The sequence below is a fragment of the Phycodurus eques genome, chromosome 7 (genome assembly GCF_024500275.1).
Source record: "Phycodurus eques isolate BA_2022a chromosome 7, UOR_Pequ_1.1, whole genome shotgun sequence".
Lineage (NCBI taxonomy): Eukaryota > Metazoa > Chordata > Actinopteri > Syngnathiformes > Syngnathidae > Phycodurus > Phycodurus eques.
The window spans coordinates 29,261,915-29,280,898 of record NC_084531.1 but is presented as its reverse complement, the minus strand read 5'-3'; the positions used below and the strand labels follow the sequence as shown (position 1 = coordinate 29,280,898).

The window sequence follows — 18,984 nt, the reverse complement described above, 5'->3', positions numbered from 1 at the left end:
ATTTCAATTTGGTCTTCTTTTTTGTCGGAATGTGGGGGACTGCGTATGGATAGATCATATATGTGTATATATGTGTATATATATATATATATATATATATATATATATATATATACATATATATACATAAACACCACAAACAATTGTAAAATAACCTGAGATACGCTCGTGCACCTCATTTCCAGAAACACTGGCCACTGTGCCAATTTAAATGAATAAACCATCACAACAACCTTTGAACCCTTTAGTGGTATATGAAAAAAAAAAAAAAAAAAAAACTGTCATCGAAGCATAAAAATCCTGAACATTAACATTGAAAACGTTGTTGTAAAGCAGCAGCGTTTTGGTAAAAGGCAAACAAAGAAACAAGGACGACATCATCTGATGTTGTATTGTTGTGTGTGTGTGTGTGTGTGTGTGTCTGTGTGTGTGTGCGCACGCGCGTGTTCGAAGCTTCTTGAAATAAGACGGCACGGGCATTGAAAATGACTCATTCATACTCATTAATGACGTGTTTTTCCTCATAATATTACAACTTCATTCTCCTAAAATTTTATTCGCATTGGGTACTTTTACATAACATTACAAATGTATTGTCTGAAAATGGTACCCTTTTCTTGTAAAATGAAGACTTTCTTTTGCATTATATTAGAACTATTTCACTTTTTAAAATTTTGATTTCATTTTTGTAATATTCTGAATTGATTTTCATTATATTACACGTTTTTCCATAACAGTTTTTGTTCTATAAAATCTTGTTGATTATTGTTATGATAAAAAGAATAACATTTTCCAAGAAATAAAGTGTCACGTTCCATATAACAAGAATAAATTAGTGAATAAAGTTGCAACATTTACAATCAAGGCCATGATGTTAAAAAGCCTTAATATTATGAGTAAAAAAAAATTCATGAGAAAATATATATATTTTTTATGAGATTAAAGTAATATCACAGGTAAATATAAATGCAATTTTTTTACGAGAATGAATGTGAAAATTCCATTTGTGGACTGATGACTTTATTTTCAATCATCATCCTAATTTGAAAAATGGACGACTAATAAAAAATACATTTGTAAAAAAAAAAAAAAAAAAAAATACAATCGACAAAAATCCTGAATGTGAAACTTAAAAGAAAAAACATTGTAAAGCAGCAGGATTTAGTAGTCGGCAAACGGCTGTGTGTGTGTGTGTGTGCGTGTGTATGCATGTTTGTGCGTGCGTGTGTGCACACGCGTGTTAGGTTTTCCGATGTTCAAATCTCGGTCGGGATTGAACGAGGAACTTGTCAAAGCTGCGCACAGGCGGCCGATGTGCAAGTGGCTCGGATGAGGGCGGGCGGGGAACATAAATGCTGGAGCAAAACAAGTTAAGCGCTCCTCAACAATAAGCCAATAATACACATTCCCACCCAAAAATTTGAAAAAATAAAAACTGAAAATGAAAGTAAACAATTGGCGACGCTCCACATTTGCATAAGTGCTCAAACATCACCTCAGTGTTGTCAAATCATGAAAAAAACAAGTAAAAATGTGAAAACAAAATGAGCATCAACCATGTCATTGGTGGCCTTAAAGTGACAGTTTCCTCTCCGAGCCTCGGGAACTTCCTGTCTGCCTCGACTTGCCGCCAAGCTTTAAAAACAAAACATCTCTGTACATTTCTCTGTATATAATTCTTCTTCTCTTTACAGTACAGAAACTCCTCTTCACATCTTCTTCTTCTTCTTCTTCATGTCAGCAGGAGCTATGGTCTTTTTTTGTGCTTATCACCAAAAAGTTGCAGTGCAAAAAACAATAATTAATCATAATAATAATAATTACAATAATTAACTATTAACAGATTGTTTAAAAAAAAAAAAAAAAAAAAAACACGACAATTTTATGGCACAGCAGCCACACCATTCACATATAATACAATAATAAACCAAAATTATTAAAAAAGGAATTGTTGGAGGCTTGCATAGCAACAGCAAGTTGAAAGAAGATATTTACAAGGAAATTAAACGTTAAAAAAGGGCGGTCACCAGGAAGTGTGTGTTTTTTCGGACAAAAAAAAAGAAAAGCCCAAAACCATAGTGAGATGTACAATATGTCTGTGTCTATACATCGTACGTCAAATATGCACGCTCGTGACGACCCCGCCGTTCCTGCCACCGGGATGTCCGCCCCTCAGTCCACAAAGATGACAAAACCAGGACGGACAAGATGTCCTCGTCGCCCCTGACGACGACGAGGAGGGGGGGATGGGGGGGGGGGACGTCACTGTCGTTTGTTTTGCCAGATCATCAGCCAAGTGGAACACTCTGCCAGAGGAAAACAATATTGTACAGTACGTGAAAATTTAAATAAAGGAAATTTCCCCCAAAAGTCACACAGGTTAAATAAAATAAGATGACCACAAAACACCCAGAGTTCCGCCGGAAACGTTTGACTACTTTAAATCCATCCAAAAATTGTGCAGATTAAAAAAAAAAAAGACTACCGTAACACATCCAAATTTTGTGCAATTTAAAGTTAGACTCCTGTAACATAACAGGAAATCCTTCAAAAGTCTCGGGTTAAAATAAGTCGACTGTAAAACACCCCAAAATTGCACGCGTTAAAATAAGACGATTGTGAATTCCTAAAAAGTTGCGCAGGTAAAAAATAAAAATAAAAATATGCAGATTAAAATAAAACAATTATAAATATCTTCCGATCTGTGCGTGTTAAAAATAAGAGACTACTCTAGAGCCTCCCCAATATTGTGGCGATAAAATTGCAGTACAGGTTAAAATAAGATGACATTGAATCCCTCAAAAATGATGCACGTTAAAATAAAATTACTATAAATCACCCAACAGTTGTGAAAGTATCGTAAAACACCCACGAAGTAATAAGACAAAATAAGACTTGCCTCAAAGAGGCGCGGGTAAATATGATGGGTTGAAAACAAAACTTAAGAAAAAACATCCGGGTTGAAATAAAACAGTCTATAAATTGTGCCAATTAATTAAAATGAAATTGTCCGCTGGCGCACACCGAGCAATGTGACCGAACCCGACTGAACTCTCGTGCGAGTTCATGACTGCGTGGGTTGAAATAAGATTACCGTAAATTGTGTACAACACGACCGTAAATTCCTTAAAAGTTGCGCCTCTAAAAACAAGACGATGGTGTTGGTTGAACTTACATAACTCTCCTGAGTACTGCCCTTGTCCGTTGGTCCCCAGGAAGTCGGCGTGCTCCATGGCCGTCCACTGCTGCGGCTGCCGAGGGCCGTCCGTCTTGCGGGGCCCCGTCGAGCCCTTGGAGGAGGCGGTGCCCGACGAGCTGTGGGCGCCCGGGGACGGGAAGGACGGTTTATGGTATGGCAGGCAAGCTTCCTCTGAGGACGCAAACATACGGACACGATGAAACAGCCAGTTGAGGAACAAGTCGAACATTTGGAGCCATTTCTTTCGGGATTGCAAAGTTACGCATCAGTCACCAGAGTGGCCAACTATTCATTAGCAATTTTCTTCCTGAGTCTTGATGTCAACATTGCGCATCAGTTACTAGGGTGGACAGATATTATTCTATATCAACAGAGGACAATTTGAGGACAAATTTTCTAGTCACAAAAGCTGACCAGTTGGTGGCAGTGGGATGACACACTGTCGTCCGTTGTGGTGACTCATGTTCAACTTTGACATGGCGGGCTCTATTTGCGTAGACAGCACATCTGTGTCGAGGCGCAAATGCCGGCGGATTCTGATTTTCGCATCAGCGCAAGTTTGATAATTTGGCAGACAAGTCTGCGCCAAGCCGGGCCTTCCGGCACAGTGGGAGTGACAATTTGGGAGCAGAAATTCAGTCTAAACTCATGCTTGCTCAGACTACGTCTAAATAACGGCGCAAGGTACACCGCTAGTCTAACGCGATTTTGGCAAATTTGATCGGCGCTAGTTTCAACTTCATTCTCGTTATGTTCCGACTTTGTCCTCAGAAATGTCTATTTTGCGGATGTCTCAAACTTTTGATTGCGGCTCCAAACCCATTAAAATTGTGAGTTTATTGCCGTAATGTGACTCTTTTTTCTCAAAGGTTCCATCTTCATTTTCATTATTATTATTATTTTTTGGTGAGGATACTGCAACAAGTCCATCACAAACTGCCTTGGAGAGGGTCGGTAAAGTCAGTGCAGTCAATTTTATTTAAATCCCGGCAATTTACAAGAGAAGTTATCTCAAGGCACTTTACACATTGTGCAGGTCTAGAACCAAACTCCTCAAACATTAAAGAAAACCATCTGAACCCCACATAAGCAAGCACTTGGCAACAGAAGCAAAGAAAGATTCCCTCTAAGAAATCTCAAACACAACCCAGACTCTGTAGGGTAACTGTCTCAACCGGTTGGGCTGAAATGGAGAGACAGAGTAGAGGAACTGAGAGAGAAAGAGAAAAAGAAAACAGGATGAAGGGTTTCAGTGACCGGGGGGAAGGACGTGAGAACAATGGGCACAACAACAGCCGTATCAACAACGGTAATAGTCCCATGACAACAAGAACGACGATGATAATGGTAGCCTCCAAACACCACCAGCCTCGCTACCCTCAATAACAAGCAGATAAATGTGGGGGGAGGAGGTAGGTGGGGGGCGCCCAGTTGAGACTGGCTCGCCCAGATGGGGGGCTCGCTCCGTCTACCGCCGTCGCGCCAACAATAAACGCCAAAGTCATTTCCCGGCAGTTTGCGCGGAGCGAAGCCTGCCAAACGCTGGCAGCAGCATCAACGAGGGAGGCGGGTGGTGGGTGGCGGGGGGTCGAGGGGGCGCTTTTTGGAGGCTGAGAGGAGGTGAGGGGCACAAGGGGGACATTTGGGGAAGCCAGCACAAGTGTCAGACAGTGCCATCTGTTGATGACACTGCAGCATGAGTGATAACTTTCACACAGGACGAGCAAGAAAGAGAGAGCAAAGCCCCTGACTGCTACACTCAACTGTTTGGTGAAGTAGAAAATATTTAAATGGGCCTCAAAATGGAAATGAAAACAGAGAAAAGTGGAACAATAGTGAGAGGTTGAGGTGTGCATTTTCACGAGATCTTTCTTTCTTTCTTTCACCACCTGGCTTTGTGGATCAGAGCATTTGCATGCAGGAAAGCATAAAAATCCAGCTCTGAGACCGGATCTTGGCCAGATCTTCGAGATGCTGTTTGTCTACACGTCAACTAGCGTGCCTGCTTCCGATTGGGGCTTATTTGTAAAATTTGTGCCTGGGTCATGTTATAGTAGAGGTCCACCCTGTTTCATGATGATCAATAAAACTGGTGTCTGGGGATATTTTCGACTAGCTTTCCAGGTGGCGCTACTGGGTACGTTGCACGTACCGTTTTTGTGGCCTCTGCGACCGTCGTCGGCTCTCTCCGTGGGGCCCGGTCGCTCTTGAGCCTGGCGATGATGTTCCAGAGTGGCGCGTGCCATCTGCCTGTCGTCCAGCGCACCGGACATGGGCGGGCGCTCCAGGGACGTCGCCTTCCTCTCCGGAGGGGGGATCGCGCTGTTGATGCAGCGACCTGTTTGGGCCCGAGTCTGGGCCTGGCCGGGCGGGGGCTCGGGTGGCGGAGGTAGGTCTGTTTGCAAAGAAACCCACAAAACCTCATTGATTCAAAAGTCACTCAAGTGGACAACTACTCAAATCCAAACACGATGTAAGGGTTAGGACACCTGGGATTTATTTTGAATGGTAAGAAAAGTCTTTTTAAAAACCCAACTAACAAAATCTATTAGCACCCACCGTCTGCACCGGCATCTCTGCGATGGGGTGCTGTGCCCAGGTTCCGGGGTTTGCGCGCCGGCCGCTGGGCTCTCTGGTGGCCTAGGCTATGCGTTCCCACTGTGCTGCCATCTGTCGAGAACGGACTGCTGGGCCGGTGCCTGTGGGACAAGCCTTTATCTGCGGCGGGAACACAAAACAAGCACGGGGCGGCTGATTAATAACGATATTAGCATCAGAGTAGACGTTGCCGCAGAGGAACGAGGTACGGAAAGCGAGGTAGGTTGCAGCGAGGCGAGATGAAAGCCAGGACAAACAAGTAGACCCGGCCATTCCCACCCAAAAAGGTGCCATGCACAATCTGGGCATCCGCAAGCAGGCCTCAAAAGACCCGAGGGTGAACACCAGGAAGAAAAAGTAGAGAGAAGAAAGGAACAAGATGCGCCCCCACACAGGTAGAAGGTCCGGACTCTCGTGGGCACACCGACCTCTTTTACACCGACCGCGCTTGCTGAGGCTGGTGCCGTCCAGCCGGTAGCCCGCCTTGTCCGCAGCGGCCACCAGGGCCTGGGCAAAGCTGCAGTGGGTAAAGATGGAGCCGTCGGACGAGCTAGCCAAGCTGGAGCGGTGGCTGGAGAAATTGCGCTCGTCCTCCGAGGCCGAGCCCCAGCCGTTCGCCATGGAGCCTGGAACAGCACAGTCGCCGTTGCTGAAGTAAGCATTTGGCTAGAACATTTGCCACGTGTTTAGCCATTGATGGCCAAAGTACAGTAGATCCCGCAAAAAAAAAACCACATTCAAACGTAAGTAGCAGAAACTGATACGACAGATAATGTAGTCAGCTATGATGCTAGCGAAAGGTCTAAGGTGTATAAGTTTTCAAGTAGGCGTAGACACCAAAACTCACGTGTCGGTCCGTATCTTGGTTTCAACGACACGGTTCGGCACGGTAACGGAACAAAAGTGCTTTTCCTTTGCGTAAATACGAACAGATTTAATAACATTTAAAATGAAATTTAACTGCCAACTGCCACTAATAAATCCGGAAAATGAACTATTCAAAAAAATAATGTACGGGTTGATGATAAAATAATAAAAAAAAAATACATTTCATTCATCATTCACAACAGCTGAAATCTTCTCTTGAAAGGAAAATTCAGCTGCAGTATTTTGTCTTTTTAGGAAAGGAATTATGCAGAAAAGTGAAAGAGTAACAAAATGGAAGTGCAACGTCAATCGTTTGTCTTCTTTTTAGTCAACAAACATACTAATTTACTGCAGAGACAACGTCAACTAGTATGCACGCATGTTACAGCAGTTTGCTGTCTTCCCCTTAAACGTTTCACAAACTCAAAGAAAACCCCAAAACATTTTTTGCCAGTTTGTCGCCATGTGCCCTTAAACTCAACTTTGACCTCAACCCCGCCTTCCCCTCGCGGTTGCCTCGTTAGCACGCTGCCCCCCTCCCCCGTAATGCGAGCAGAGCGCTTGGGCCAACGCCACTTCAGAAGCGTGTGCCAAAGCGGGCCCACAGAAAGCTGTCACATTAACTGACTACTCCCGCGCTCGCCAAAGTCCCACATTTTTATTGGCCCAGCTGATGGCTTTTTTTTTTTTTTTTTAAACTCCAAATGTGGTCTTGAAATAAAAATAAAGAGCACAATAGGCGCAGACGTGCATTAGAGCCCTTTTTATCTGTACGGTAAAATGGATAATAAACCACAAACTAGGATCCCAAAAGACTTACAGATCATTTCAAATCTTACCTTTCAACATGACCCTTAAATAGAAATCTCGTACAGATGATTCAAAAAAAAAAAAAACTCACGAAAACTCTCCGTAACCTCAGCTAACCACCGAGGCTAAACATACTTCCTTGACACCGATTACTACTTTCCTTTTAACCCGGGCTTCGCCGCCATATTGTGGCATCTTAGGGTGCCCCAGAAAGATGGCAAAAAAAACAAAGAGGTGAGCTATCCAGTAAATAGCTGAAAGGTTCCACAGATAAAAATCACGAATACAGTGGTAACGTAACGTGTGGCGCTAGCTTAATTGACAGTGCTATCTTAACCCTGAATAAAAGTTCCTAAATTTAAAACACTTAAGCTGTTATATATTTTTAAATATTTGTTGACTGTGTCACTTGTCACACTTTCCTAAAGATATACAAAAAAAGATGTAAGATGTTATATATGTTCAATATTACTGAACATCTATTTGTATTGGAATATTATTTAAGAATCACTGTCATTTAGTGGAACATTTACTGCGAGATGTTAGCATTCCCCCCCCCCCCCCCCCCATTCTGATGTCACGAGATCCGTTAGTTTTTACACAAAAGAAAAGCAGTTGGATGTTTTTTTTTGTTTTTTTCTGAAGCAAACCGAGACCTTAAAACAGCGCTAACTACCGAACCGCGCCGCTTTGGGCGTACCACTATACCCCGAGCCTCGTAGTAAGCAAACACTACAACAGCACTTAAAATGCATGTTTACATGGAAACCATGACCAACCTGTTCTGAAGTACTTGCATTTTCAGCTTGCAAAATAACCAACACCATTGACAAGTAAAGCAAAACAACACGACTTTACAGTTGAAGTTGAGAGCAGACTTTGAAAGATTACGATGGAGCCGGACCAGACATCAAAAGCCCGGAATGAACTCCTCATCTTTTGCAGTATGGATGGTAATATGATTATGATTTATTTAGATACACTGGGAAATCCCCTTCAAAGAGTTTCCACTTCAAGAGTTGCGCCTTCTCTGGCAAAGGTTGCAACATATTTTTCACTTCTGCTGCAGTTGAAAGGAAACGTCTCAAAAATGTACGCTCGCTATCGACCGCCCACCCTCTCAGCCACCATTTTCATTTTTTATTTTACTTTTTTACAGGCGGAATCCAAGGTGGCAACTACTTTGAGCCCTCCATCTTGCCTCTTTTTCTCCCTCCGCTTTGAAAATCCTTTCAGAGTTTCTCTGCGAAACAGCAAGACAGCGATTTCCACCGGGTCCAATCCTGCCGCGAAGAATAGCGCCGATAATGAAGTGGAGGTAGTGGCAGGCAAAAAACTGCCAGCGCTTTGGAGGGTGAACACTGCCTCAGCATATCACATCACAGAATGCCTTTTTTCTTTCTTTCATACTTTCTTTTCCCCCCGCTAACAGCCACTTTCCACCGCGGCGCTTCCATTCTGAGAAATAGCGGCGCAATCAAAACTGTCGGCATTGTAACGTAATTTGATAAAAATTCAATCAAGTTTTCTCTTTAAGCTCGGGGGGGAAGTCGCTCCGAGTTTTAAAACCAACTTAGGATGACTTATGCCACTCAACTTGAAAGGAATACAAACCTAAAAATTGAAGGAAAAAAAAAACATTGATTGACATTAACGAGCAAGGGCAGACCTCTTAATCGTTGCTGTTCCACTTAAGTCCCCTGAAATCCAGTTTGGAAACTTCCAAAGAAGAATGAGAATGTGATCTGGATTCAGAATGCTAATGCTAAAAACTCAAAGAAGTGTGCTTTCACAAATCATTCAGTCCGACGGTGACAATTGCTTTCAACACAAAGGGGTACAAAAGCGAATCGGCAAATTTGGATCTCGACTTCAATGCCCCCAATCCCAAACAGCTACCTTACACACGGACAAATCTGCTGAGAAATTCATGAAAGAGTATTAAGGGGTTAAAGTTAACGATTATGTTTGGGTCGTTGCTATTCCATTTTAAGTCCTGTTAAATCCAGAAGGGAAACTGAACAAGAAGAGTAACAATCCCATGTGGAGTTGGAATGCTAATGCTAAAAACAATGCTAACAACACAACAAGGTACTTCACTTGGTGTTTGTGCCTTGACCTTTGCCTGAAAATCAAAGCGTCGGAAGACATCAAATTTGCATTTGGACTCCGACCACGCAACCCTACACCGGTACCTCACGTGTAGGACAAATCTGTGGACGTGTGGTCGACAGCCAGTATGAAAGCAGCTCGAGACACAGATCAGATACAGTTGAGAAAACCTAACGCCGGAGGGACTGTTTCGACAGCGGAATTGCGTTGCGACCGACCAAATTGTTGATGCGACTGAAATACATCCGATTGTCCGACGTGAGACTTTGTGAGAGCTTTAGACAAGGCAAGGCTTTAGACAAGGCAAATGCCTCTTTTTTTTTTTGGGAAAATTCTGCGGACAATCCTTTCCAGACTTGGCTTTATCAAGCAAACTATCATTTCTGTACTTGTGTAAAAAAATGACAATTGAGGTGAAAGAGCCAGCTTCGGCGAAAATCTAGTTGTAACTGCTACTATAGAAAACGATTGTGACACGCCACAAATACATCTGACGGTCGGACAAGACTCGAAATCAGAACACCCAAACACATGAGCATCTTCGGTGCATGTGGAATTGATTCAGTTTGGAATGCGCCTGCCTGTACCACAGAAAGAGGCTAAAGACAGAAACAATCGGGAAAATCTTGGCATAACTGCGTTTCGATTGTCGCATTTCTGACATGTCGGAAATTCATCCAGTGGTTACGCAATCCTCATGAGCCTCGAAACTGAACCTCCAAAAGTCAGCTGACTGAATCGCCTCAGCATTTTGTGTATGTGGCACTGACTCCGTTTCAAGTGAAATATCCAGAGAATCCCCAGTGAAAGGTTTTATTATGCAAACTACCATTTCCGTGTTTGTCTAAAACAATGACAAATCTATCGAGGCTTGACAGGAAGCTTACTGTTATTTGTACAGCCGGCGAACAGCGGCCGCAATAAATCTTCAGCCGTCGCCGCCGCCGCTTTCTTCGCACTCGCTCCGGGTGTCAAATGAGGGAGGGGATAGATTCAAGAAATAGTGCTGTTTTGGGAGTAATACAGTGCAGGCGAGATGCAGCAGATTAGGGCGCCGTCGCCGCTTTATTTCCCCTTAAATACATCAGTAGCAGCATGTGTCAGCACAGGCAAAACCGCTGTTCCATCATGCCATGGAAAAGTACTTCGCCCGCCGCTGACGGGCCGCAGCAGCGAGCCAAACCTTTTTTTATTCCCTTCAGATATTTTTTGCTTGCTCCTTTTCCCTCTTCTTCTTCTTTCCACCCGTACGTTTCCTGATAGGCTTTCCTCACTTTCATTGGTCGAAGGGGCGAGGCGTCCCCGTTTTGCAGCGCACAAGCCATTTTGATGGCCAAATGCTGGTCGGTCCAGCGGCAGTGGCCACGTCGTGCCCTTCGTGCGTCCCAACCAGCCACCAGCCCAGATGGCTGTAAAAATTTTCAGAGAGTTGTAAAAATGGAAATGGTCTGGAATGGAAATAGGCACTGACACACGTGGAATTTTACTTCAAATCTCCTCCATGAGATACGGCCGCATGGCGCCAGACTCCCTGTTAATTTCCCTCTCACTCTCGTGTTTAAAATTCATGGACTTTCTTATCGCTTTTTTTTTGGGTGGTGGGGGAAATGATCATTATAATTCCCCGGAGTGTGCCAGAGTTGCTTAAAAACTTGATTGAGGGACATTGGGTGTGCATGTTCTCATATAAATGAACACATTGGCGAGCCACAAGCAACACGCCGCATGAACAACAACAATCAGGCGAGTGTCACAGGAAATGACAAAACAACTGCGACATGAAGCCGCGGCGTAGCCATTAATGTGGAAAAAAAAACACCACCACCACTGATTAAGCACCGGCTAGGACTGAAAAACATTCAATTAAGATGACCCTAAATCCACCAAAAGTGGCGCAAGTTAAAATAAGACCACCGTAAAATCCCCTGAAATTTGCACAAGTTAAATAAGACGACCGTAAACACCTTGAAAGTTGTGCAGGTTAAAATAAGACGACACTAAAAAGTTGCAGCGGTATAAATAAGAGTCCCGTAAATCCTTCAAAAGTTTTGCAAGTTAAAAAACAACTACTGTAAGCCCCTCCCCCCAAAAAAGACTACCTTAAAAAACACCAGTGGTTGCGCAGGTTAAAGTCAGACTACCGTTATGCCCCCAAAGTTGCACACTACAGCAAACTCCTGAAAACTTGGAAAGGTTCAAAAGAGACGACCGTAAATCCCCCAACGTTTCTTTGGTTAAAAAGGGACTACCGTAAATCCCCCAAAGCGGGGATTTAACACTTTAAACTAAGACTACCATCGAAACCTGCCCCTATTGAGGACCGAGATGTCTGCTCACCTGTCAAAGAGCTGTCCAGGTTGTCCATGCTGGAGCCCGGCGTGTGCTCGATTCCGCGGGGATGCCTGGCTCCGTAGCCTTCATCTTCCTCCTCGTCATCGTCCTCCTCGTCGTCGTCCGCTAGGTCCGTCTCCAGGTCGGACACCATTGCGCTTGACATGTAGCCCGCCGGAGGGGCCGGAGCCTGGGGCGGCAGGGACCCCCCTTGCATGTGCCTGCCGTGGAGCGAGGAACGGAAGGACGGGAATACTCAACGGGCGAATGAATGCTGCGTGACAATGCCGCTAATTTTACATGCGAACACAATGACCCGCTAATTGTGGATGGCGCAAAAGCGTGCGTTCCGGGGCGGGTGGGGTTTGGGCTGTGGCGGCCCCCGCCCCGCCTCGGCGTTTGTTTGAGCGGCCTTTGACGCGGGGGATGGCGTGTAATTACCGGCCCTCGTGCGCTGTCAGAAATGCTCTCTTACCAACACAGTCATTACTGCGGCTAACACGACATCTCCTTCCTGACAATAACGCTCCCGCCCCCCCTCAGCAGTATCACCAATGAATGCCAGACTTTCCTCGTCTTGAACAGAATGAAGCATGGCCTTCATCTGACTTGCATGAGCACAGCAGCGCTGGAATGTGTGCGCGTGTGTGTAAATAGTAAGACACGGGGTGTGGAAGCACAGTAGCGAGAGCGCCATTAAAATGAAATGATTAATGGGTTTATCTCCACTGCGCACACACAAGACACAAAGAGTAACTGTTAGAGCAGCAACAGAATCAATCCTGCTGCCGACGGCGAAAATGTGTACAGTAAGCGTTTTAAAAGAACATATACATACAGTACATACGTTTCGTGTGTTTTTGCATTTTTGGGGGTAGTTTTCAGGCTGAAGCTGCGGTTTATATCTAATGGTATGAGTGTATTTTTTTCTTTTTTTTCTTTTTTTTTTTGCCAGTAAGCATTTGTGCATCGTGCTCTTGATAGAATTTAGTAGAAATTCCTACAATAATTAAATACGACATTGTATCTATTTCTTTTAGTTGTTTAAATGTATTTTTGTTGTTTTTATTTATTGTTTTTTGTGTGCTTTGATTTCTATTGTATCATTTTGTAAGTATCTATATACTTGAAGTATTTCATTTTGTATTATTGTCAATTTTGATTTCTTTTGTATTCATTGTATTGTAATTTTGAAATGTTATTGTTACTTTTGACATTTATTCTATATTCACTTATTATTATCACTATTATTATTATTAATTTCATGTGCGGTTGTTGATAGTTATTATTTCTATATTTATCTCTGTATTAGGGTCAGCCCCAATGTAACTAAACTATATACTTTTATGAATTAATAATAATTTATATTACCAGGTAACCCCCCAAAATATGTTCTTAATAAACTATTATTATATATGTTTTTATTTTTATACTTTAATTTCTGTAAATGTGGTTTAAGAAATATTTCCATTATTTCAATTTTATTTGCGTATATATTTTTAAATAGCATTTCATTCTCTATTATTTTGTTTAGTTGATGAATGTGATTGTTATACTTTATTATTCTATTATTATTGTATGTGGAATTATTCTTCAATTTTATTAGCAGTCATTGATATTTATTATTTCTATATTTATTCTCTCTCTATTTGGGTCAACAGCCATGAAATTAAAATATAGAAATTCATGAATAGGAAATGTTGTTGGATATTATTGTTGTTTTATATACGGGAGGATGGTGCTAGTTCACCAGTGTTGTAATGCTAGCATTGGCGACATGCTCACCATAGGAAACTACTAAAGTACTAAACTATTTGTACATATTTGAGGCAAAATTCAAGTCTGATAAAGATACACTCAGTATGCTAGTTGTTCAGTTACCATGTCTGCTTGGCCATGTCCATTTGGTAGGCCCGGGTCAGCTCGTCCAGATGGGCCTGGAGCATGGGCTGCATCTCGTCCCGAGGGGAGGGCGTGAGGGTGGCCGTGGACTGCTGGCCGAAGGAGACGGCGGCCGGGGAGGAGGCCACGCCCCTGACGGGCGGGGTGGGCACCCGCTCCTCCTCTTCCTCCAGCTCGTCCTCCATGCCCTGGTGGAGGTAGGTCTGCACGGGCATCGGGGGACCCCAGCCGTCGCTCTCGTACCTGACGAGGGAAATAATATAGAATTTCCGACAAGAAGGTTTTTGCGCAAACAAAAGGGCGCAGAAAAAAGGGTGCAGTTCGGTGTAGCCGTCGTGGTTGAAAAATGTGTACTAAAGTGCAGCAAACTGTACTAGTTAGAGAAAATGGCGCAATCGAGCTTGAAAACCGCTAAGTGTGAAAATTCATGGTTTGGCGTGGCTATTTTGGGGGACCCTAAACAATAAATATCCGAAGCAAATGAGTTCGGAATTGTACTACCTGGAGAAAATGGTGCTATCCAGCTCGAAAACTGTTGAGCGTGAAAATTGACAATTCAGGGTGGATAATTTGGGGACCCTAAACAATGGAAATGCTGAAAATGAGTTTGGAATTGTAAAGAATTGGAAGAAAATGGTGCTATTGATCATGAAAACTGTTGAGTTAAAAACTTTACGGTTCGGCATGAATATTTTGAGGATCCGAATCAATCGAAATGATTATAAAAAAATGCATACAGAATTGGGCTACAGGGAGTATTTACAGCGACCTTGTGATCTGTTCACTTAAGTGTATTGATGCAGTAAGGCTCCACCGCCGCTTATAATAGAAAGAAGAAAATGTTCATTAAAGAAATTTGTCAGTGCACAACTGCGTAGGACATTACACTTTTAATCTGCTGCCATTAGAAGATTTACAGCGCAGAGTGCACCTCATTTGGCAGCCAGCCTATTAAAGCAGATGACTCTCCTAGATTGGAGCTACCGGACCAAGGAAAGCCACTCTGACACCACGCTGGAGGTGGCCGGGTGTCCGTGGCACTCGCGACTTCAAAAAAATCCAAAGTGGAATCGGGCAAATAGATTCATTTGAAACCATCTGCGCTGCCTGGTCGTAGATTTATTCTGCTGTTGTGGAGTCGTCCCATAGATTAGGGAATGGATCTGGAGCCATCTGGGCATGAGTTTTTGTCATTGATCCTTCTCTTTGCTCCAGATGCACAGTTGTACAGTAATCAGCACTGGCAAAAAAACAGAGATGAACCCGGCCGGTTATTAAGACCCAGGCAGCTTGTTTCTGTGCTAGTGAGAAGGCAAGGAGGCCAACATGCAAGACAAAGGCGGTAATTACTTATGCGCTCAGGTGCACACGAATGGAGCCATGTATTGAACCGATGGGGCTAATCTTGTCATATGAAACACTGCAATGTGCACTTTACTATCGCAATAGAGAATAAAACAACAATACTGTATATTAGTAACTCTTACTACACAACAGGAAATGCCAAACAATATGTACGGTGGAAAACTACTTAGATTGTTGAGAAGCGAGTCTGCATGATCCGTTGTCAAGGACAAGCAGTGCTACACTCTACACTTGCTAACTGTACCTTCATAATACATCCATTGTTGACTTCAACCAGAAAGGGCTGAAGAGATGGATTTTTGGGGATCCTAAACAATGGAAATGCATAGAAATGTGCAACGACCTCCAACGGACCAGGATACTTCGATAAAAATGGGCTGTCAAGGTCTAGGAATGACATATCGCGTACTGGTAGATATTTTGGGGATACTAAACAATGGAAATACTGAAAAATGCAAAGGGAATCATAGTACTTGGATGAAACTGGGCTCTTGAGGTTGAATGTGAAGACTGAAAGTTTGTGATACATATCTTGGGGACCATAAACCAGGGATATTTTTTTAAAATGCACACAAAACAGGACTAAGTCACAATGCTGGGAGAATAATGGAGGATCAAGCTTGAAAACTGTTAAGTGTGAAAACCGCTGGTTAAGGGTGGATATTTGGGGGACCCTAAACAAGTGCAAACAACGAAAAAGGTGTTCTGAACTACAGCGGATAACAGTACTTGGAAAAAAATGGTGTATAGAGCCGGACCTCTATTGAGTGTGAAAATTGATTGTTTGGGGGGGGGATATTTCAGGGGAAATAAAAATCAGGGGAAATATTGAAAAATGTATACCGTACTGGACCAAAATGTAAAAAGTTGGTTGACCCGAAACAATAGAAATGCTGACGAATGCGTACCAGACTAGACCAAACTCTACTACTTTTAGAAACCTGGGCTATCAACCTCGAAAATGGTTGCACATGAAATCTGAAGCTTTGGGGTAAATGTTTTGGGGACCATAATCCATGGAAATTAAAAAATAAAACGTGTACCAAACTGAACTAAGTCACTCTACCTGGAGAAAACTGACCCATAGAGCTTCACATTTTTTTGTGTGTGAAAATTGATGGTTCAGGGGTGGATACTAGGAGACCCTAAGCAAAGGAAATGCAGACAAATGAATAGCAAACTGGACCGAATGGTAATACCTGGTGAAAACGGGCGTTTTCTGCTTCAAAGGTTACGTGTAAAAATGTACGCCTCAGGTTGGATATTTTTGGGACCCTAAACAAGGAACATGTCAAAAGATATGTGCCAAATTAGACCAAATCACAATACTGAAAGAGTACTATTGAGCTTCATGATTCAAGATAAACTTTACTGTTTCATAAAGGGAGAAATGTGTTTATTTGTTTGCTTGACAACTGTTTTGAGTGTGAAAATTGACATGTGAAGCTGGATATTTTAGGGAGGTTAAACAAAGGAAATGACAAACAATAGAAATTCCACAATACACAAGGCATATTACTTGGAGAACACCGGCCTATCAAGCTTGAAAACTGTTGATTGTGAAAGCTGACGGTTCATGGTGGATTTTTTGGGGGACCCTAAACAAGGGTAATGTCAAAAAATGTGCACCAAACTGGGCCAAATCGTAAAACAATGCTATAGACCTTGAACAATGTTGAATTTGGAGTGAGTGGCAGCTCTACACAGGAATTCATCGAACCTACCCTCCTCCGTCGTGGTGCTCATTGGGATAGTGGTCCATGTCGGTGCCCGGAAGAGGGTGTATAGGGGGAGGGGGTAAGGGGACATTAGCCCAGTTGGAACCGTTGGCTTTAGTGGGCTTGGAACCGGCCTTGGTCTTCTTCTTCTTTCCTCCTTTACCACCTGAAACAGATCATTTCTATTAGTGAACACGGTAAAAACAAGTAAGACTACACAAAAGAATCCTAATCCATTTGGAGCCAGGTTCAAAAAAAAAAAAGAGAGAAGAAAAAACCTTTGAGAATGTCAGTGAATTTGAGGCTTTCAACAAGCTGCTGCCTACACACAAAAAATTTCAAGGTTGCCTGATGAAAAGCATCCTCCTGTTGATCGATTGGTTGAAAAGCCCCCAATCTCCATAGAAACAGCGGCGAGGAGCCGTCGTCAGACATTGGTGCTCCACCCATCCCTCACCCATCCTCCTTTCACTCCACACTTTTGCTTCCACAGTGGGGAAAATAAATCCCGCTCTCTGCCGCATCATCATAATGAATGGCTTGCATGGAGCCGGTGTGGTCTTAATGTGATTCGCACAGAGTCTATTACTGCTTTCATTTCTTTTATTACACCGGAGAGCCACTAACCCCATTCATTTGAACCCGCATCCTTCCAAAATCTCATTCCCCTCCTGTTCCATCCGTCTTTGTACGACTGCCGGCTGGGTCAGCACCATGTTTGATACAAGGAGCCTTTTTTCCCCTTTTCTGTTAAAAACACACTTCAAAGCCTAGTTTTGTTGTGGTTCATTACAGTATTATCCCTTAAAGACATTTTGTGCCATTCGGTGTTCATTTTCTAGCCATTTTAGTTGTGTTCAATGCATTTTTTGGTTCATCTCACTTCCTTGAATTAACATGTCACATTGAAACCCACTGAAAATGCTTTTATTGATTCCACAATTATCTTAACATAAACTGGGACCGAAATCGGTGCGTTTCGATTGAAGTGGCTCTTTCGCATAACATTGTGTCATTGGCGTAATTCAATCATGACGGGCTGAAAAGCGACGACAGTTTCTATCTCGGGAAGGCTGCCGTCGTCATCTGTTGGTTTGGCCTTGATGCGAAAGTCAACGCAACCCAAGGAAGCTGCCAATGTTATTGGTAAGCATCCACCATAACACTCTACTGCCGTCAATGACGGATTTAACTTTGACATTTCCATCAAGCGTCACGGGCTGTGCCAAATGCGGTGAAATTAAGATGCGCTGACTGTTAATTATACCCGGACAACTGGAAAGTTAATCGGTACAGTGTAGATTTCCGCCAAGGTTAAATGGAAAAAAAAAAAAATAAGATAAGGTTTTTAAATTGGTTTCAAGCCAGGGTGAGGATTTCAAAGTAAGGTTTTAAGACAAGGTTAGGGGTTAAAATTAGGGTTTCAAGTCTGGGTTTGAAACAAGGATTCGGGTTTAAAAATTGGGTTTCAATTTTGGGTTAAGGGTTAATTTTGGTTTCAAACCAGGATTAGGGTTTCAGACTCGGGTTAGTGTTTCAAATTAGTGTTTCTAGACGGAGTTAGGGTGACTTTTAGCACTAAAGAACATTAGTTTTACAAATGATCTTCTTCTACTTCTTCTTACTCTTCCTCTTCTTCTAGGAAAAGTATGGTGGTCTGGCAGCAGAGTTCCCCTCCAAATATGAAAAGTACAGAGCCCGAGGGCTGCGGCCAGGCAGCGAGACGTGAATTACGCAAGCGGGTGAGCCATCTTCTCCGACGTACAAACCAAAAGGGGCCTCTCTGCTCTTTATTGGGCCTTCTAAATATAGACGCCGCTTTGGGTATTTATACGCGAAGGTTTTTTGGGCACTCCCAGCATATAAGTGCAGGATGTGCAGCCCTGACGCTCACTGTGTTTTCATTGGATGCTGAGGAGGGGAAGCCGGAGGGCAGCGATTCCGGGCCGCACATAACTCACGAGTGGTGACAGCTATCAGAATAACCGTAAAGCCTCTTCTATTTGATTTGGCTTGATGAAAAAAAAAAAAGCGCAGTAAGGTGAGATAACAAAGATGAAATGTACTATGCTTACAACTGCA

At 43.0% G+C, this 18,984-nt stretch overlaps 1 protein-coding gene across 2 annotated transcripts in view; it reads right to left on the bottom strand.

The window, feature by feature from the left end:
• Positions 1-2,042: 2,042 nt before the first annotated feature.
• robo2 (roundabout, axon guidance receptor, homolog 2 (Drosophila)) overlaps positions 2,043-18,984 on the bottom strand; it is a 198,437-nt gene continuing 181,495 nt past the window's right edge. Inside the window, exons 22-29 of one of the 2 annotated variants that reach the window (XM_061681078.1) lie at positions 16,909-17,068; positions 13,799-14,062; positions 11,924-12,138; positions 6,241-6,423; positions 5,759-5,917; positions 5,352-5,594; positions 3,176-3,370; positions 2,043-2,306 (exon numbers count right to left, since the gene is read on the bottom strand). In XM_061681078.1, coding sequence (XP_061537062.1) covers positions 2,305-2,306; positions 3,176-3,370; positions 5,352-5,594; positions 5,759-5,917; positions 6,241-6,423; positions 11,924-12,138; positions 13,799-14,062; positions 16,909-17,068 — 1,421 coding nt within the window. In that variant the 3' untranslated portion in view covers positions 2,043-2,304. The remainder of the gene's footprint in view (positions 2,307-3,175; positions 3,371-5,351; positions 5,595-5,758; positions 5,918-6,240; positions 6,424-11,923; positions 12,139-13,798; positions 14,063-16,908; positions 17,069-18,984) is intronic. The other variant, XM_061681079.1, reaches the window with a different exon arrangement.